We start from the raw sequence: 19,773 nt of genomic DNA on the forward strand, positions 1-19,773 counted from the left end.
TTAAAGCGGGTCACTCCGTGACGTATTGCATTACAGGCTTTGGAATGATGTGTTAAATGCAATTGTGCCAAAAGGGACAACGTATGTAAATCATTCACCTATGTTAAACGGTCCGCGGGTGCGTACGTTTGCTATGTCAACATTGGCTAAACGCAATTAGATAAGACACCATTACCAAGCATTTTTGTATCGACTAAAGGGCCTGTAACTGCAAGTATGTTTTGGTATGACTTTCCCATAAAAGTACAAATGAACTCTTTGTGATTTACCCGCCTTGGGGCATGCATCCCTGGACACAGTTGCGAGTTAAAATGAAAACCTATCTTGCTCTGGCCAAACCATTCCATACTGGCAACAAAAGGAGATTTAATTTTGGTGTTTTAAGAATGTTGAAGACCTGTAAGTTCATTTATCGCAAGTCCGCAATAGGTTATGACGTGAGCTACTTCGAGTTAATTGTTTGCCTAGCCTATGTGCTGCAAACACTAACCAGTCTCAAATAGTACACCAAAAAAGGTCGACACACTGTTCGTTGAGATGAGTTATGACGAGAAACTGGAAGTGAGATCAGAGAATTTCAAAACCAATTGCGATCACAGACATAGCATAAAAAAACCTTTTAGCCAGAATTTCCAAAAATGAGGTGTTATTTGCATGTTTGCTTGAATATATGACTATGGAGCAATTAGAAATAAAAGAACAGGCGCTTGCGATTGAGTTGAAGAATTCATGCAACAAACGGGGTACTGAGACAGATATCGAACAATCTTCTTCGATTTTTCTAAAATTGGGAGATATTTATTTTGAAAAGTTTCGCATAGCGATTGATAAAAGTGAACTTATTTAAGCAAGATTTGACGCATTCAGAGGTGCTGCTTTGTACCAGACAGCTATACAAAGAAGCTACCTGAAAAACTACCTGAGATAATGTACGGAGCCGAAAATTAAATGCGACAACAATATGATGCTATAATGCAAGGTTTCAAGGTAAATGCCGATTCCACAATGTTAAAGAGTTTATTCAAACAAACGAAACTTAATTCAAACGCGGGAAACCACACTGTTCCCTGGCGTTGACATATATATTGGTCTTGCTGATATTGAGCGCTTCCAAAAAAGAGGCGCTTGGTGTGTTAGCGTTTCTTTTTCTTGCGTTTTTTAGTTCCTGATACATGTGTTTTGTACGCACCATTATCCTGATAAAGCCTAGTGAAATAGTAGGCGAGACGGAGGTGTATAAAAGCATACGATTAATTGCACTATGTGGACAGAAATACAATATAAAGGTGTAGTTGGCACGATATAGAAGTGAATGTTAGTTAAACTCGTATAGTTGGATTTCGATCTATATATTCTGTATTTTTAATACGATATTTACTGTTATTCCACAACCATCTTATAAAGCAACGTTTTGTGTAAAATTTTAGATTTATAAAATACTAAATCAGAGTCCTCACATCCGGATCGGGATGTGCGATAGAATTAATAACTATGCAATATTTAAAGCATCCTAAATGTCGCAAATTGTGCGAGACAAGAAAATGTTATTCAGCAGTGTCGCGCTCAAAGCTACTTCTCCACAAAGCTAACGATGGCCAGTAAGCCATTGCGAACCTCCAAAACAATGACAGGAAAGACGCAGGCTTCTTATAATAATGAAAAGGAAGACGTTAGGCTTCTTTGAAAAATCTTATTCCAAAGCTTTAGAAACAATCTCCTCACACATAAAATCTGTATCGTTGCAGGACTGATTATACGATGAGAAGAGTTTCTGTTTTCGTTCCATGGTAATTGGTAGATCGCCAAGGAGCGGAATATAAGTTGCTGTGCTGAAAAAAGAATGAAAACGAATTTAATCAAATAGATATGCAGTTTTGGCGAAATTAATATTTCTGTGAAATTTAAATAAAAGATGGCACTGACGACACTCTTTGTGAGTTATTTTGGATACCTGACAAATTCGGTACCACCCAGCAAATATGCTGATTCCTGTTGTCTGAATAACAGTTTTCTCTTAAAACACGCATTATTATTTTTATAGACCGACAACGTAGCATTCCAATATATCTATCGGTAGTGTAATATTTATCTGTTGATGCCCTTTGTCTCATCAGGAAATTACCTGGTGCATTTTCACTTTTGTAAAATGATCAGTCTCTAAATCACATTTACGATAAATTGGAAAAAGGGAACACAACAATAATGGAAGGAGACTATTTAGGTAAGACAAATCGAAAATGAAATACGTTTCTGAGAGTACGAACTATCTTTGGTGGTAATTTTTGCATGTATTTTAGATTCCCATGAACTGGAATTTGCATTTGAGTTAAAAGCTTGTTGTAGCGACGATGGAAAAGAAATCGATGTCGATCAATCAGTTTTTACAATACAAAAACTGGGAGATATTTATTTTGAGAAGTTTCAGAAAGCCTTTCGTGACCAACAAGTTTTACAATCGAGGTTTGATGCTTTGAAATGTGCAGCATTATACCAAGCTGCAGTAGAAAGGTTTAAAATACTACAAGAACATAAATGTATTAAACAAGCACAAAAAAAATTGCAAAATCTTTACAAAGCTTTATTTGAAAATTTCAATATCATTGAAAATCCTTCAATATTACTTTCCAAGATTATAAAAACTAAACAACGTGTGCAAAGCCTGAGGAATGAAACTCAGACAGATTTTAGTTTCATCGAAAATCCGTTTATTGCGGAAGGAAAAAACGCTACGAAAAATGCAAAAACAACATTTTACAACCAGATGGAAAAGTATCAAATTTCACTGACAACTAAATTTAGAGAGTTAGTGAGAAATATCTTTTCTGAATGTTCCGAAAAAGTTTTAGGCGAACCACCTTGTTCATTTGCACTGATGGGTTTGGGATCCCTCGCTAGATTTGAGGTGACGCCTTATTCTGATTTTGAAAGTATTCTTGTGCTAGAAAATCAAAGTGATTTAAACGAGTCAGATATGGAGTATTTTCGCAATTACGCAATGTTAGCCCAGCTTGTTGTAATCAGATTAGGAGAAACTATTCTTCCTGCAATGGCGATCAAGTCGTTAAATGATTTTGAGACAGAAGGAGGTGATTGGTTTGTAGATGTGGTCACAAAACGCGGTCTTTCATTTGATGGCCTTATTCCACATGCTTGTAAAACTCCTCTTGGCAGAATGCCAACTATAAACAAACCGTGGAACACAGAACTCATTCAGACAGTTGATAATATGTTGCGTTTCGTCGACGAGGATCTTGAGCTAAAGGAAGGATATCACTTGGCTGAGATAATTATTCAGTCTATCTTTGTCTCTGGAGGAAACAAAAAGAGACATCCAAGCGGCAAAAGAGTGGGGAAAATTTTTCAAAATCTTGTTTGGAAGAAAGTCTGCATTAAAATGAGTTTACACAAAACCAGACTGAAGGCAATTGAGGGCTTATTGGACGACATAAAAACATATAGTTTTCTTTCACTTAACCACGGAAAAGCAGTCAGCGTGAAAAAAAACTTATACCGTGGCATCACAATTTTGCTTCCTACATTGTCCATGCTTGTGTCGGATCAGCCCCCTTCATCCTCATACAACATTGTTCGCACATTTCGTGATTCTGGTGTAATTGACAACAATTTTTGCCATGATCTAATGACTTCTGTGGCGATCGCAAATTACGCTAGATTGAAAACTTACTTTAAAAAACATGCGCAGTGGGACATAGTTGCAGGAGGAATTTCTCCCACACATTCGGATGAACGAACGGATCTTTTGGACACCTTGCCTATGTCCGCAATCAAACATTTGTTTCGTGTCGGAACAGAGTTTCAAGAATCGATACGCAACTGCAATTTATTCAATGACGAACTTGTCTTGAGGCAAAAGGGAACAAATTTTTCACCGGGAAAAGTGCTGTTTCGTTTTGAGCGTTACAATGAAGCCATTAGCGATTTTCAGGAACAACTGAAGAATTTGAAAGAAAATGATGCTAATTATCAAAAGAAAATGTCACGCACACACTTAATGCTCGGAAGATGCTTCTATAGTTTGAACATGTTTAACGACGCTTGCTTACATTTTCAAGCGGCTCAACATTCTTGCCAAAGTGAAGGTTTTTTCCGTGGAAAAATCCTGCTTTATCGAGCTTTGTCTGAGAGAAAATTAAAGGGAATAAATACTGAAGGCTTTTTGAAAAAGGCACAACAGTGCTTCAAAATATCTAGTAATGTAACACAGAAAGAAGAAAATTTGTACTACATTCAATCGTTCTCTGTTATATTAAAAGAAGTGTGCCAAAATGATTCAGATTTGGTTCCGTAGTTAATTGAAGTTATGGTTATGACCGGCGATCGTTTGTTGAAAGAAGCCAAACTTCCGATTCTTGCTCTTAGGGAATACCGCAATGCTCTCTACGAGATGGATAATTATTACAAAGACCAGAGACACATAATGCTTCGTTTGTATGTCATGGAATCTGTGGCCATATGCGAAGGAAAAATAGGTAATTTTGATACGGCTGTTGATTTGTGGTGGGAATTATTACAACGATTTAAAACGATGTCACTCGACGCAAAATCAAGCATTTCTTTGCAAAGAAGGCCGTTTTCTTCTTTACCAACAAACCTTCGTGAGATTAAGGCTGCGGTGGTTGGGATAGATACCCTTGAAAAAAGGATCGAGGCTTGTGAAAAACTTGTTCATGTCTTCGATGCCTGGAAACCACCTGAAGAAAATCGTTTGTTGCCTGGTAGAATTTTTGCCTGTTTTTGCTCACTTCTTAGTGAATTATATGAAGATGCACATTTGTACTGCAGAGCCTACTCGATTTGTTTAAAAGCAAAGTACGTGTACAATCAAATTTATAATCGTTCTGGTTCATACCAATTTTTAAGCCAGAAATTACATCGTTTTTCCACAAAGTTATTCTGTGATACGGATGGAAGCAAAACTAACGACGCAGATAAAGCTATTGAGGTTATTGCAACTTTAAAGACATCAATGATCTTTTTTACGGTGTTAACAACCGATGAACGTTTGGATGTTTTTCTGGAAGTTTTCCACTTTTTAAACATGTTGTACAATAACAATGAGTTTTATGACTTTGTGTTTGAATTTTGGGTGGGAAGCTTTCATCCAAAGACCTCGCTGCCTAAAAGAAAAGAAACTTGCCTGTTTCCACGCAGTCATATCGTGGCAAAGTATTTATGTTTGTTTCAATTGTTTGTTTTAAAGTTTAATTTCCGTAATACGACACGCAGTAAATTAGCTGCTTTGATGGAAGTATGGGGAAGGTTTTGGATGGCACTTAGTGAACCAACTCATGCTAAATCAGCCTACCAAGAGGGATTGACATATCTTGCGACTTTGAACGATGACAGTATTAAATTGGATTTTGGTGAATATAGCTCAGTTTTATTGAGAATTGTGAGTGGATTAGAGCATTTTGGTTTATCAAATGATCTGCAAATCCGTAGCAACATTCAATTAAGTCATATTTATTTGGTTCCCTCAAACAATATCCGAGCTATTTATGCCCTGCTGCTGCTAATTAAACCGTCGTATGAAAGCAAAACAGAAAAGGAATACTTGATCAAGATATTGCACAAAATGAGTTTTTCACCATCACTTGTAAATTGGGAAAACGTCGGGAGTGAACCTTTGGTCATAATAAATGTGATTAATAAACTAGTGAAAAAAATATTTCTGTTGCCACAAGTAATTTCGGAAGAAATCAATCTTGAGCCGTTGGTGGAAGCATTGCAATCACTTTGCAGTCATCCTTTTATTTCGTTTGCTGTTATCCCAAAAGTAGAAATTGCACTGGTGAGCCACTTCAAAATTTTTTTTAGTTTATCACTGATGTGTTTCTGTGAGTTAGCTGAAATATAGCATTTAATGTAATTCTGAACAAACTGTTTTAACCGCGTTTCTGTTTGGACTTTAAATTCCAATAATGGATAATTTTTTTAGGCTTTTGTATCTTGTATGCAACACCGGATCAAGTCGGGGAAGATTTTTGGTATTATTTTGTCTGTAACGACAATGTACATGGCAGCGAACTTTTATTCCGATGCTGAAACCTGCCTGATTTTTGCTTTATGGCGAATAGTAGACGAAGAAACATCTGATAAGGAGAATTTAAACTGGCAAGTAAACATTATCATAACTGTATCTAACTTTCACAGGCTTCGCAGCTAAGGCATTTCAGCCAAGCTGCTGGATCAGCCACTTTTCCCGGCATATAAAGGGCCTGCGCAGTGGGGCGATCCTGACTTGCTGTGCGAAAGCATGGTATTACTTCTGCGTTTTTCAGATCTCGCTCCGACTTGTTGGGAAAAGTGGCTGATCCAGCTTGGCTGCTATGCCTTTGGTTGCGAAGCCTGTGAACCTTATGATCAGAATATTAGAGCTGTGATCGCCAAATATAAAGGGCCTGCGCAGTGGGGCGATCCTGCCTTGCTATGCGAAAGCGTGGTATTATTTCTGTATCAAACTTTACTACGATTTTATACAACTTTGGACGTGTAGTATGTAGCAATAAAGGCAATCACAAACTAAAACTCGCGTATCTTAGAGTGAAAAACGTGTAAAAACAGTGTTGTATTTTTAGGATCAAAGCGCTGTGCCTAAAGAAGCTTAGTCAGTGTCACGTGATGCAAAGGAAGACCTACCTAGCGTGGCTCTATCTTGAACAAGCGATGGATTTTTGCCCTTACTTCAAACGTTATCGCAAACTCATGCAAGAATGCCAATCTCAACCTAGCGAGGAAGAAGCATGTCATGACTTCTTGGACCTTTTGACAGAATGCCTCGAACAAACAGAGAAGGCCATCAATTGGCAAAACAAAAATTTTCATGTATTGCATGACCATGACCTTAACTCTTCTATGGTTATACTTACAACGGAAACGTAAATTTTAACTTTCCTTTCAAAGGCTTTTACTGCAGTGAACGTTGGAAAAATATATTTCCCACGATTTTGTGCTGACTTTGGACACATCATGAATTATTTTTCGCGCTTCGTTGCAGTGGGGATACGCGAATAGTTTTGTTACGTAGACTTGGTGAATGAACAGGACGTATATATAGGATGCAATAAAATGTGTATTAAAATAGGTTGATTTGGTGTCCCATAATATTTTGTCGCAATGATGTGCTGGCAAACCAATCAAGAAATTGGACATTTTTACAAAAAAGAAGGCATTTTTCTGCATTGAGTTTTCTTTACTGTGCAAGCGTGCAGCTGCATTGACCACACAAAACAGGAAACTTGAAAAAATATCGTGTAACCTAAGCGCACTGTAAAACTGCACGGCAGACAGCGCACAGGAAATGTACTGTACAAGCACTGGCGGCAGTCACACAGCGTTAAACGAAGGCCGCTGTACAGCTGTTCGTTGTTTTGAGATTCATTGAAATGCCCAGGGGCGTAGGATTGGTGCCAGCAGTCACTTACATAGTGCACAGCATGTCATACTACTAGTGCTTGTTTGTGAATTGATTCTGGGAATCATTTCCCATTGTGTGGCAAGTGGCCCTGACGATTTCCACCTTATTTAAATATGTCCACTATCTCAGATTAGGCTGAAATCTGTCAGTCTTGTTTAATTAGAAAAATTAGTGTTTGTTGTGCAGGAAAAGGTATGCCATAGAAATGGGGTCGCAGTCGCAAAAGACACTGAAAGTGGTATTCGTAATAGCAAGACACGGTCAGCGCACCCCGTGCTTTGTGGAGGAATGCAATGCACTGAACGTACAGCTTGAAGATGATATGCTCACGCACCCCAATCATACCATCGTGCCCATCGAGCTGAGAGGTCTATCCGGCGGTCACGCACCGGCGAGTGTGTTTGATGAGGAAGCCAAGCGCAGCAACTTTCTGAAAGGTGGTACTTGCCTACCCGGGCAGTTAACAGGCGTAGGCGCTGAGGCACAATTTCAGATTGGCAAAAAGTTGCGCGCACTTTATGTAGATGAAACAGGCTTTCTTTCACCCGAATTTAAAAACGAGGAGATATTCGTTCGCTGCAGTAACATCAGGAGAACTGTGCTCTCCGCCAGGAGCATTTTAGCAGGTACCCGTCATTTGTTTACATTTGGTTGCAACGCAAATATATAATGTCCAGTTCTTGTTGTCACGCAGGACTCTATCCAAGCAGCCGGTCACAGCAAATACCGATTCACGTTACAACTTTCGAAGAGGAAATAATTCAACCAAAGACGAAATATTCGCTGTCATTCAGTAACGAGCGGCTTTTCGAAACCGAAAATGCGAAAGCTTTGGTACAATTTTGTAGTTTTTACTTCAGTAACACAGCCTACTGTAAGACAAGCTGCAGATTTTATATAAAAACAATCACCGCACCTAATAATCTCCACCAAATGTAAATCTTAGCTTAATGGAGATGCAGGTACATTGTACATGGTTCGGGAGCGTTTTGGCCGATAATGTCCTTCGTCCGTCCATTGATATATAATTAAACCGATTCTTTAAATACATAATTACACAGTCGTGATAGAACACGATTACAGACAGTATTTTGTTCAAGGAAAAACATTTCGGGGAGTTTCTGCACACGAAGGGAAATGTGGACTTGTTTCGAATGACGGACAACATTTTGTCTCTCGAAGAACTTGGGTACAAAATTCCCATTTCCGAAACATTGATATGGAAAGAAGCACAGGAGATATCACGAAAGTATATGCTCTCGGTAGCAACGGGAAACTCCGATAAACGGTGAGATAGAATCGAAGTATAGCATTCAAGTATAAGCCTAGGTTTATCTGTGCGCAAACCTTCAGCGTCACCAACATGTCAAGCTAATGATAATGCCTTGTTCGCGTTTTGAGCCAGTCGCTTTTAACCCAGGAAGTGACTTTTTCAGTATTATCAAAGCAAAATGCGCGTCTTTGTTTTGACATTTTGCGAGGCCCAAAGTTTGTAATTCGCTGTTGTGACGTCACAGCGCTTTTGCCAGCAAGTTCAAACTTTTTGATTCATTCGATTGTTTGCTCATCAATGTTGGAAAATCCTAAAAAATATATGACCTTCCTTTTGATACACGTGCTTTTCAGACATGAGGCGTTACAGACTTGTGTGGGGCCGCTTTTGGATTTCATCATGTCAAAGATGCAACAAGTCGACCAAAAGCTGGTGTTGATATCGGGCCATGACCAAACTGTTATAAGAACTTTGTACTCGGTTGGAATCCCTGTTGAAACTCTTCCGCCCACCAATGCAACAGTTATCATCGAACTATTCACCAAGGGCGTTGGCACCATAAGAAGTCAGCACGTGCAAATAAAGTACTTTCAAAATGGCGAAGTGCAAACACCAGACCATGTCAAAGAACTGACGTTCGAGGATTTCGACGCAATGACGTCACAATACCGATTGTCGTTGAGAGAATATGTGGCTCGTTGTAAAAATTTCGAAGAAAATTTATAGAGGCAATGCAAGTTTATGTTTATAGAGTCGTTTAAATTACCACTTTATTATCTCGTTTATTTTACGACACAAACACATCATAGCGCCCCAAACGCTGCAGCTTCCATGTTTCTTGAACTAGCGTTATATTTAAAACTACTATTGTGTTTCAGAAAAGAAGTATTTGTACCGAATGAATAAGCTTTTTGTTTAATTTAGGGCGTTTATAACTGCGCGTGGTTTGCATCAAAATAGCATAATATATCGTTTTATAAGCAGGACGTTCGTATCGACATAATTGTATCAGTTAATCACTTACCCTATCTGAACTGTGCAATAACATTTTTAACACCAATTTGAAAACAATGTTTAACAACTTTGAACTCGTTTTTGGAAATGAATAAGTAATGTAACGCATGGTTGACAAAACAGTAAAACGTTTGGCATCCGTTTTGCAGAAAAAACATGTTGTTAATATTAAGCAATGTATTACATCTAGGGATCTGCGATCTGCCCAGTGAATATTTATCAAAGCGTAATATGGTTGTGTGATACAACGGCTAAGGTTTTATGCTTTTTACCATGATCGATAACGGTAGCACACTGCTACTAACGCCACGAGAACTGGTGTAGTCATTTTCGCTATTGTTTAATCACCACGAATTAACAAAACCTGACGAAAGTACCGTTTCGGTTGTAGCAAAATCCCGGGGGCGCTGCTCGTATCACGGGGTTTCGTCACTAAAATACAAAAGCGCATTTAAAAAACAAAAGAACGAAAGTTCTGTGTTGTTCTACATTATATTTGATAAATCTTCACATAACGGCTTTGTTACGTTATGTCAGGTCAAAGTATCGTTTTTCCCAAATAACGTCCATTGTTCGCCTGTGCTATAGCAGACTCCGTTGTTGGTTTCTAAAAGTCAAACATAGCAAAAATCAACAGTATGCAATTAGTTACTCGTATGACAGCTAAACAATCGTTGGTGGAGCAACATATGCGCGCGTGATGCAACTGACCAACAAATGGTGACGTCGCATTCACGAATGAATTCGTGTTTGTGCGAAAAATGTTTCCTATTTATTCGGTTTCATACCCAAATCTTTGTCCGTTTGTCACATCCTAAATTGCAGAACGAATGTACAAAGGTTTTCTGGCTAAATGAAGCTGAAACGGGGTTGATTACGCGCAACGTGCACCCCAAACTTTAAACGCACCTAACTTCGCTTTTCCTCTTAACTTGTTTTGCAAGTTTTGCAAGTTGCAACTTTCTGAATATTTTTTAATATTGACATTAAATATAAGTCAGTCAGTGAGTCAGCTTATTTTCCGCGAATCAAATCGTTTTTGTAGTGCATTATATACGCACGAGACCCTAAAAACAAAACATTTTTGTAATTAAATAACGGTTTGGTGTGAAAATGAAGAATGCGTTTGTCCATCATTTGCTTTTGATTAAAATTTAACCTTTTATTTTGCAAGAGTAGTCCAGAAAAGCTCAATTTAATCGAACTGTAAATCTCCTTTTCCGTTATCATGAGGATTAAGGTGCTATCAGTTTGTTCATCTGTTTCTGTATTGGGATTAATACTACACAAAACACAAGCACAATGCAAGGAGAGCATTTCCCAGGGTAGTGAATTTACGCTAAAACAAGTGCAAATAGTTTTTCGACATGGTGCTAGGACACCGTTGTATGTTCCAAAATATCTTCCAAAGGTGTCTTATCCCAACCATTTGCTTGATCATGCAAACCACACAATGGTGCCTATACAGCCAATTACACTTGATGGAAAGCTATACACTGGATATGACCCCAAGAAAAGCAAGATAAAGTTTTATGGCAGCCTAACGGCACCTGGTGCTGAGCAAATGTACAACCTTGGTCGGCGGATTCGTAAGAAGTACATTCATGAACTAAATTTTATACAATCTGAGCATTCTGATGATGTGTATGTGAGATCTACCAGGGTCCCAAGAGCCATTGAGTCGGCCAGATGCACTTTAGCAGGTAAATACCTCAATTTGTAGTTTATGTTTCAAACCTTCCTAATATAAGGTTTTGCAGGGTCAGAGTTGTGTAGTGTTAATTGTGCTAATGCCCATTTAAACTCAATACCACAACCTATATTGCTAACTTTTTTTTATACCATTAATGAATTTTAGGATTGTTTCCGGAAACTGAAAATCCAATTTTCATTGAAATTGCACCTGATGAAACGGACCTCATGTTTCCTAATTTTAACAAATGCAAGTACCTGAAGTTACTTTCGCGCTGGGCATGGATCAATCCAGATCTTATTCAGGACATGAAAAATATGGTGAGTGTTTTAAGTATATATATATATTTGTAAAAGTGTCACTTAACTGTATATGAAAAATTGTTTTAGCAGGGAACAGTATGTGTTGCTTTTCTCTTTGTTAAGAAAACTTCTATTTTCAGAGAGAAGAGTTTCAAATTGCGTATAGCATCCCAAATGATGAAAAGATGCACATTGTTACTCTCCGAGACTGCATTGTCTCGGAAAAGTTTCATGGGGTTCTTCCTTCTAAATATGATATCCCAGTTGTTGAGCAAGACCTTGAAAATGCTGCTTTAAAAATAATGTACCATGTATTTGCTGGTGAAGGGGAAACTGTGTAAGTGGCAGAATGCATTGCAAAGAGTTTTCTATGGTTGTTCAACAAAGTCAGAAAAAATTTCCAAGTATATATAGTATTTTTTGTCTTTTAACTCCACAAAATTTTGTCTAATATTATAGATTTTTATGAAGTTTCTTAGCCTTATAATAGTTTTGTGGTTTCTTTTTGGTGGACAATCGTTTATTGTGTAGTATATGTCATTAAACACAACTATTTACATGATTAATGAACAGAAAGCCATAAAAGCAAGCTAAAAATGCTTTTGTTTCAGGGGACTTACTTTGAAATTGGGAATTGGTCCACTGGTTGGCCATTTTCTTGAAAACATGGTGTCTCACATAGATGGAAAGAGTGAAAAGAAGTTGTTACTTTTCTCAGGTCATGATACTACATTGATGCCGCTGCAACATGTTTTGGGTATTGATGATAAGGTTTGGCCACCATTTGGTGCTGATATAACATTTGAGTTATATGAGAGAAAAGAAGACAAAAAGCCATTTGTTAGAGTACTTTATCTTAACAAGGAAAGAACTGTCAGTGGATGTAATAGTGCAATGTGTCCATTTGAGCAATTTCAAAATGCAATGTCCAAATATGTCATAGATAAAAATGCGTATATAGAACAATGTTCCATAGAAGATGATAGGTTGTTGCAGAGTGTGCCAAAAGTTTAGGAATATGTGTCCCCTGATTATTTGTGTTTTGTAATTTGCAATATTGATACTGTGGTGTAATTTTTGTGGTTGCAAGTAACACTTCATACTGCTTTCTGCTTGTACTGCCACATCAAATAAAAGTGTGATCAGTATATTTTATACTCACTGTTTCTCGTTAATTAGAATTATGCAATAAAGTATTTTTCGAATTGTTTCTATTTCTTGTGTGTATTAAAAAGTAAAAAAAAAATCAGCTGTTTGATTGAAAAAATTAGGAAGGATTTTGCGCCGCCCTTCACATTATGCTGCAATCTGACTTCGCCCGCTAGTGACACCGAGTGATGCAGACTTGTCGGTGGTTGATTGTCCACTTGATTAACATAAAGTGCCAGATGGATCCAGCAGTAAATGCTGACGACGAAGAAAGAGTTTTGTTCGAACGACACGTGTACCAAGTGAATGATAATCTTCTATTACGACCAGTGTTGAAATGCGAGGCACAAGTGTCCCTCGACCTAGTTAACAAGAACAGAGAGAGACTGGGGAAGTGGTTGTATTGGGTCAACCAGACGAAATGTGTTCAGGATGAAGTGGAGTACATCGAGGCTGCACAACAACGTATAAAAGCGGGCAAAAGTTTGGAGCTTGGTCTGTTTCACAAACCCAGTAAACGATCAAAAAATACTGGTTGTTGGTCAATGATAGGCATGTGCGGTTTTGTGAAAATTACTGATACTGGTGGTAGCCTTGGTTATTGGATTGATTCAGATTTTGCTGGGAAAGGAATTATAACAACTTGCTGCAGGCACTTAATCAATGTGGGCTTACAAGTTTTAAACTTAGATGTGATTAGTATTGATGCTAACCCAGATAACACAAGTAGTGTATCTGTTGCCGAAAGACTCGGTTTTGTGACTGATGGCGTGGTTCATAATAGTATGCAATTTGGAACAAAAACTTCAGTTTTAACTTTTAAATTTATGAAAGACAGTGTGTAAACTGTGTTTTATACTTGCATTGGCTATGATATTGTATGTAGGCCACCAATTTGAAACACCACATGTTAATATCATTGTTGTAATTGTGTACAGTGTAATACACTTACTACCATTATCTCGTCTCGTCAAGCGATTTCTTTTTATGTCCTGCAACTAGCTATGCAACTTACTATATTTGTGGATTGTTGCAGATTTACCATGAAACAGGACATACATATATAACAGTAATGGATGTAGTATGCTCAGATTTTATGTGGAGTTTGTTTGTGGGGGCATTGAACAGTTACAAACATGACAGTCTGTTGAGACCTTTTCCACCCTTCTATAAAGATGATCTGGGTGAAAAACAGTTTGCTGAACTGGTAGGTAATACATAATTTCTAAACTGTGATTTTGCAGGCATATATTTTAACAGAAAAATATATTGCAGAAAGAAGTGGTGTCCAAAATTCCACAGTTTGATCAACTAAACTGGAAAGATGGAGACAAACAACAATCTATTAACCTTTTGAAGTGGGTCATCAAGCCAAAAAAGTTTACTTTGAAGTTTGGCGGTTGCGCAGCTGTAAGTTTTATTAAACGTTTTTTTCAAGCTATTCAAAAGTGTGTGTAAATGTTATTTTTTAAACCATCGAGTACATAATTGTTGTTCAGTTTTCAGAGGTTCAAAATCTTGTTGGTAACACAAACCAACCATCATCAGACCACCTTGCTGATTTCGTTTTTGAAATTCTTTATAATGAGCAAGAGGAAAGTAAATTCAAAAATTTAAGGAGTGGAATGGATGTATTTTATGCCTACCATGGAAGCAAAGCTGAAAATTTCTATTCAATCATTCAAACTGGTTTGCGGAATAACTTAAACAAAGTATGTAAACACATATGATTGGGTTTGACTCTTAATGACTCTTTTGTATATTTTATAGGTTGCTCTCTTTGGTGAAGGAATCTATTTGTCAAGCGACTTAGGTGTATCATTAACTTACAGCCCTCTCTCAAAAACATGGGACAACAGCCTCCTGGGAGACTCGTTAAGTTGCGTGGCCGTTTGTGAGGTCATAGACCACCCTGTACACGTAAAATGCTCGCTGGAACACTCTAAAAAAAGTGCACCCTGTGCTAATCCCGAAAATAGCCATACGAAGGGCGTGGACCAGAATTTACTCTACCGCAAACGCTCGTACATACAAGGGAGCGAAGGTGGAACTATTCCAGACAAGTATTATGTTGTTAGAAATGATGATTTGGTGAGAGTGAAGTACATATTGGTCCATGCTCCGCATGCACAAAAACACATGATCAAGCAGTTGACCGACGGAAAGCACGCACAAGTACAGAACAGGCAGTGCAGTCGATTGCGGTTATTTGTTTCTCGCCACCAGTTTACTGTTGTCATGCTGTTGTACGTACTTGTGCTTGTTCTTATTGGGATTTTAAACTCGCGTGCCTTCTCCAATTGGTGGCGAGATATTACACGAAAAAATGATGACACGTCATTCTTTGCATAAAAGTAGTGTTTGTTGTGCGCAGTTTGCCATGATGTTCCTTTAAACAAAAAACAACCCTTTTGGAAAATCTTGGATAGTACTTTCTCGATATCTACAGCCTCTCCTTATATTTATGTTTATAACAACTATACAGTATGTTTCGTACAGTTTGACTTGTTTATCACAGTATTTTGTCTTTGCCTAGCGCCTTGACTGTGTACTTCGCATTGTGCCTTCATATTCCATTTTTCGCACTTTATTCCTACTAAGCTTATTTGTTGATGTACTGCACGACGTCATTATATCCATAATATCTGCATATGGGTTTATTTTATGCGTATTATACAACAAGTTCTACTGCTGCACTGACAGTTCGGTATCAGATTGGAAACAAATGTGCAATTGCTCATAAAATCAAACCACCAGGCAATGCTATTCGGTTGGTCCCAAATAATTTTTACAAAACCTAACATTTTTGAACTCCACTGAATCAATAATTAGTGCAACCCCTGTACATAGATCAGTAACAATGCAGCTATTGTTACGACAAAGGGCAATTATGATGGAACTTAACCTTCAATATGTTTCTAAAATTTCCTAACAAATTCACCAACAGGGCAGATATTACGCCAAACATGCCCTGGAATGTATGCTGTTAGTGTATAAATTAAATACCCCACTTTCTTTGCGACGGAAAGTGGGAGACTGATGCCATGAGTAACAAACGGAAAGTTTCCGATACTGCTGAGGTATCTTCCAGGAAAGCAAGTGCACCGACACCTGTGCCTACCATATTTCTGCCTACAGATGAAGAACTGGATGTATCAACCCCGCCTGATGTCAAAATAAAAGTCGATTCAGAAGATAGCAGAGAAAAGCTCGGAGGTTTAGCTACCGACCTCACGACAAAACCCACTACGAGCTATCTAGCGATGAACATGGATCCCGGTCTAGTGCGAAGAAAAAGTCAGCAGTTTGACGCTGCGTCGAAACTGGAAGAAGAGGAAGAAGTACAGAGAGCTATTGAACGTGAGCGCAAGGAAATGCAAAAGCTTACTTCGCAGCGCTCCATGGCGCAGCATAGTCTTCGATCCAGTTCGATGTACCTGCACCCGGAAAAAACCCGAAGGGGAGTGACAGGCTCAATGTCTATACCCATGAATAAAATGTCTCTGAAGATTTATGGTAGTGAAAAGGCAGTACTGGAAGAACAAGAAAGGCTCCAAAAGGCTGGTGCTCTAATTATTCATCCATACAGCAACTTCAGATTCATTTGGGACTCGCTGACTCTGGTTCTTCTGTTAGTGAATATAATATTAATCCCAGTAGCTATTTCTTTCTGGAAAGACGATGACCCTGGATGGTTGCCTTTTAAGGTTTGCAAACTATGGGGGTTCTTAACTCATCTAAAATTGACTTTATTCTTTCATGTAGGCATGTTCTGATGTGTGGTTCTTGATGGACATAATTTTCAATTTCCGCACAGGAATAGTTTTAAACGGTCCCGACAGCGAAGTAGTGTTGGATCCCAAACAAATCCGAATAATGTATTTAAAAACATGGTTTTTCGTCGATTTCATATCCACATTTCCGTTTGACCTACCGTTTACAATCGTGGTAAGCTCCTGTTGCGTAGTTACGTACAAATAGCTTTGCAAACAAAGCAAATAGCTTTGCAAGTTTGTTTCAGAAACAAACCACACCGCAAACAGAAGGGATTGGAATGGATGACTCAAGCATCAAGGCTTTGAGTTTACTGAGGCTAGCTAAAATTTTGGCACTTTTGCGACTTCTACGGCTTTCAAGATTTATCCGTTACATCAAACAGTGGGAGGAGGTGGGTGTTGCAATATCATTTGTTAAAAAAAACTGAGTTAGCAAAGCACAACGTCGCCTATTTTTGAATCATTATCATTGTCAAATAATATCCACTAGATTTTCAACTTTCAATACGAACTAGCGTTGGCGTTCGCACGCATCTTAAACCTCATCATGCTGATGCTTTTCATTTGCCACTTTAACGGATGCCTTCAATGGATGGTGCCCATGTTTATGGATTTTCCAGAGGGAACATGGGCTCGCGACCGAAATCTGCACGTAAGTATCACACTTAGGAGTGTGTGGTCCCAAGGTATAAGCACTTTTTATTACATGCCAGAAGTGGTGATAAAGAAACAAAATAATTCATTTACGGACACAAAGGAGCGAAAATCTCTGCGTGACATTAAATTCTATCATCTTGACTTTGTCTCTTCAAAAATTGTGCTATGTTCTTCTTCCTGCTTGTACTGACTTTGTCGACAGCTTGAAGGGGTGACTGTTTGGGAAAGGTACTCGTGGTCGGTGTTCAAGTCTACTAGCCACATGTTGTGTATCGGGTACGGCCAGTTTCCTCCGAGGGGAATGGTGGACCTTTGGGTTACGTACGTCAGCATGTGTTCGGGGGCTATGTGCTTTGCTCTATTCATCGGCAACGCGACTTCGCTCATACAGTCTATGGATGCCTCGAAACGTTCATACAAGGAAAAGGTGAAGTACTGAGTTGTGAAGTAAAGAAGTTGATCAAATAGTAAACGTAAAATGGCAACTAAAATACACTATTCGCTCACTGTTTGCTTGAGGTTACCTATTTGCCCTCTCACGTGAAGCACTCACACTTTAAACCTGTGTGGAATTTAAACATATTGGGCATTGGCATTCATCAAACCTTCCGTTTGTTGAGACCGTTAACTGCCTATTCTACAGTACATGCAAGTCAAAGAGTACATGCAGTTCCGAAAATTGCCCGGAAATCTAAGACACCGTATATCAGACTACTACGAAAATCGGTATCAGGGAAAAATGTTCGACGAAACCCGAATTCTCTCCGAACTTAACCACAACTTGAGAGAAGAGGTTTGTTCGGCTAATATCAAGAGTAAAATCATATCTTATCCAATATTAATAGAAATGAACTAAGTAACAAAACGTAAGAGTAAGGATAAAAAGAGCAGATCACGCCCAAATCACCTTTCTCGTGCTCATATGTTGCATAGACTTCGTATTTAAGCAGTATTCTTTCACCTACCTAACATGTTCCTAGTAGCGCTGTGCCTAATGGATAATTAACAAATTAAAAAATGCCCTATTGCGTCGATGAAATATGTGGTAATATACGTGTTAAAGTTTACCTAGCCAGCCTGTGAATGAATGTTCTCAAACCTAAACTTTTAAATACAGCGATTTTTCGCACCACCAAAATGTTACAAACTTTTACATTTGACTTTCGCAATATATGCTAAAATAGTATATTAATGTCAGGTAATCAATTACAACTGCAAGGATCTGGTCGACCAGGTTCCCTTCTTCAATGAAGCGGATGAAAGTTTTGTTAGTTCGGTGTTGCAGAAACTGGAATTCGAAGTGTTTCTCGCGGATGAAGTTGTAGTCAAGGTATTAAGACGGATTGAGACAAAAACACACAAGTTTGTTTAAACCTGTTTTTATTTGAATTTTACAAATTCCACTCACCGCATTTTGAAGGTCATGTTATTGATGCAGTAATAAAACATGGTAGGCTATAGTCTACGTTGTGTTGCCAGGAATGACAAGTGTTACTGAAACACTTGTTGCATACCCTACTTTATTGTAAAATCTGTTTCTTGTATCGTATATATGTTGTCATGCCGGTTTTGTAATTCGTTTTTGAAGGAGGGAACAATCGGCAACAAAATGTACTTTATCAACCGCGGTACAGTCACCATTCGTTCGGCGGAACATAACATTGAGCAAAGCCTATCGGACGGCTGCTACTTTGGCGAGATCGCACTTTTGCAGGTGAATAACAGTTTCCTGTAAAGAAACAGGAAGCCTACAAATTTGCCTGTTTTTTTTAGATAATTGTTTTCTGCATGAAACATTTGGTAATTTTTCTGTACGAGTTAAACACTTTAATGACAACTTTTATTGGCATGAATTCAGCAAAACCTGCGTCGTATAGCGAGTGTTACAGCGGAAACCTATTGTTATCTCTACTCGTTGAGCGTGGACGACTTTAACGATGTCCTCAAGGAATATCCCAGGCAGCGTGCAAAGCTTGCACACGTTGCACAAAGTCGGTTGAAAGGTTAGCCTTGTTGTTATGTATCTTTTGCATGTTTAAAAGGAACCCAGGCAATTTTCGTGTCATTGACTCACGCACGAAACAAGATTGAAAGGCAATTTGTACAATTTAACGGTACATGCAACTTTTTTAGTTGGTACGTAACAACATAACACACAAGGTTTCTTGTGAAACGTTTAGAGGCACGCAGCTGTTACTATTTCACCAAACGGAATTTCATCCAAAAATACTGCAAAAATGTGTTGCATTGTTCGTAAGTTACGCAAAAGATTTTTGCCAACAGATAGCAACGCGCAAGACACGTTCACTTCGACGTGCTCCATAGTTCCGCTAGACGGCCCTAATGAGCGCAAGACGCACACTCGAATTCTGACAGAAATAGAGGAGGAATCGAGCGAAATGCTCGAAAAATACCACAAGGATGAGAAACCGTCAACCAGCAGCCAAAGGGGGAAATTTTCGAGAAGTTAA

General features: G+C 38.5%; 5 protein-coding genes across 5 annotated transcripts; all 5 read left to right on the forward strand.

Moving 5' to 3' along the window:
- The first annotated feature begins 7,643 nt into the window (after positions 1-7,643).
- LOC145897853 (lysophosphatidic acid phosphatase type 6-like) lies at positions 7,644-9,437 on the forward strand. The gene is made up of 4 exons (XM_082986307.1): positions 7,644-8,064; positions 8,133-8,272; positions 8,539-8,726; positions 9,065-9,437. The coding sequence occupies exons 1-4, from the start codon at positions 7,644-7,646 to the stop codon at positions 9,435-9,437; spliced, it is 1,122 nt and encodes a 373-aa protein (XP_082842433.1).
- A 1,477-nt stretch (positions 9,438-10,914) lies between these two features.
- Positions 10,915-12,876, forward strand: LOC145898841 (lysophosphatidic acid phosphatase type 6-like). Its single transcript, XM_082987475.1, has 4 exons — positions 10,915-11,428; positions 11,584-11,738; positions 11,861-12,057; positions 12,332-12,876. Exons 1-4 carry the CDS (start codon positions 10,954-10,956, stop codon positions 12,732-12,734), a joined length of 1,230 nt encoding a protein of 409 aa, XP_082843601.1. The 5' UTR covers positions 10,915-10,953; the 3' UTR covers positions 12,735-12,876.
- A 211-nt stretch (positions 12,877-13,087) lies between these two features.
- LOC145898491 (putative ribosomal N-acetyltransferase YdaF) lies at positions 13,088-13,906 on the forward strand. Its single transcript, XM_082986960.1, has one exon. It carries the CDS (start codon positions 13,109-13,111, stop codon positions 13,712-13,714), a length of 606 nt encoding a protein of 201 aa, XP_082843086.1. The 5' UTR covers positions 13,088-13,108; the 3' UTR covers positions 13,715-13,906.
- A 26-nt stretch (positions 13,907-13,932) lies between these two features.
- Positions 13,933-15,559, forward strand: LOC145898490 (protein mono-ADP-ribosyltransferase PARP16-like). The gene is made up of 4 exons (XM_082986959.1): positions 13,933-14,076; positions 14,145-14,279; positions 14,369-14,581; positions 14,640-15,559. The coding sequence occupies exons 1-4, from the start codon at positions 13,942-13,944 to the stop codon at positions 15,219-15,221; spliced, it is 1,065 nt and encodes a 354-aa protein (XP_082843085.1). The 5' UTR covers positions 13,933-13,941; the 3' UTR covers positions 15,222-15,559.
- Positions 15,560-15,913: 354 nt separating this feature from the next.
- Positions 15,914-19,773, forward strand: LOC145897855 (potassium/sodium hyperpolarization-activated cyclic nucleotide-gated channel 2-like). Its single transcript, XM_082986308.1, has 10 exons — positions 15,914-16,576; positions 16,635-16,817; positions 16,891-17,037; positions 17,136-17,297; positions 17,505-17,729; positions 17,946-18,095; positions 18,501-18,632; positions 18,891-19,016; positions 19,161-19,305; positions 19,586-19,773. The coding sequence occupies exons 1-10, from the start codon at positions 15,914-15,916 to the stop codon at positions 19,771-19,773; spliced, it is 2,121 nt and encodes a 706-aa protein (XP_082842434.1).

This window comes from Ascidia mentula, chromosome 4 (genome assembly GCF_947561715.1).
Source record: "Ascidia mentula chromosome 4, kaAscMent1.1, whole genome shotgun sequence".
Classification (NCBI taxonomy): domain Eukaryota; kingdom Metazoa; phylum Chordata; class Ascidiacea; order Phlebobranchia; family Ascidiidae; genus Ascidia; species Ascidia mentula.

Excerpts from the sequence above, each read along its gene's own strand:
- LOC145898490 (XM_082986959.1), top strand. The coding sequence starts at position 13,942 with ATGGATGTAGTATGCTCAGATTTTATGTGGAGTTTGTTTGTGGGGGCA. Across the intron at positions 14,077-14,144 it reads AAAAACAGTTTGCTGAACTG|AAAGAAGTGGTGTCCAAAAT; the intron begins GTAGGTAATACA and ends AATATATTGCAG. Across the intron at positions 14,582-14,639 it reads TGCGGAATAACTTAAACAAA|GTTGCTCTCTTTGGTGAAGG; the intron begins GTATGTAAACAC and ends TATATTTTATAG.
- LOC145897853 (XM_082986307.1), top strand. The coding sequence starts at position 7,644 with ATGGGGTCGCAGTCGCAAAAGACACTGAAAGTGGTATTCGTAATAGCA. Across the intron at positions 8,065-8,132 it reads CGCCAGGAGCATTTTAGCAG|GACTCTATCCAAGCAGCCGG; the intron begins GTACCCGTCATT and ends GTTGTCACGCAG. Across the intron at positions 8,727-9,064 it reads ACGGGAAACTCCGATAAACG|ACATGAGGCGTTACAGACTT; the intron begins GTGAGATAGAAT and ends CGTGCTTTTCAG.
- LOC145897855 (XM_082986308.1), top strand. The coding sequence starts at position 15,914 with ATGAGTAACAAACGGAAAGTTTCCGATACTGCTGAGGTATCTTCCAGG. Across the intron at positions 17,730-17,945 it reads AACGTTCATACAAGGAAAAG|TACATGCAAGTCAAAGAGTA; the intron begins GTGAAGTACTGA and ends CCTATTCTACAG. Across the intron at positions 18,096-18,500 it reads ACCACAACTTGAGAGAAGAG|GTAATCAATTACAACTGCAA; the intron begins GTTTGTTCGGCT and ends TATTAATGTCAG.
- LOC145898841 (XM_082987475.1), top strand. The coding sequence starts at position 10,954 with ATGAGGATTAAGGTGCTATCAGTTTGTTCATCTGTTTCTGTATTGGGA. Across the intron at positions 11,429-11,583 it reads GGCCAGATGCACTTTAGCAG|GATTGTTTCCGGAAACTGAA; the intron begins GTAAATACCTCA and ends AATGAATTTTAG. Across the intron at positions 12,058-12,331 it reads GCTGGTGAAGGGGAAACTGT|GGGACTTACTTTGAAATTGG; the intron begins GTAAGTGGCAGA and ends CTTTTGTTTCAG.
- LOC145898491 (XM_082986960.1), top strand. The coding sequence starts at position 13,109 with ATGGATCCAGCAGTAAATGCTGACGACGAAGAAAGAGTTTTGTTCGAA.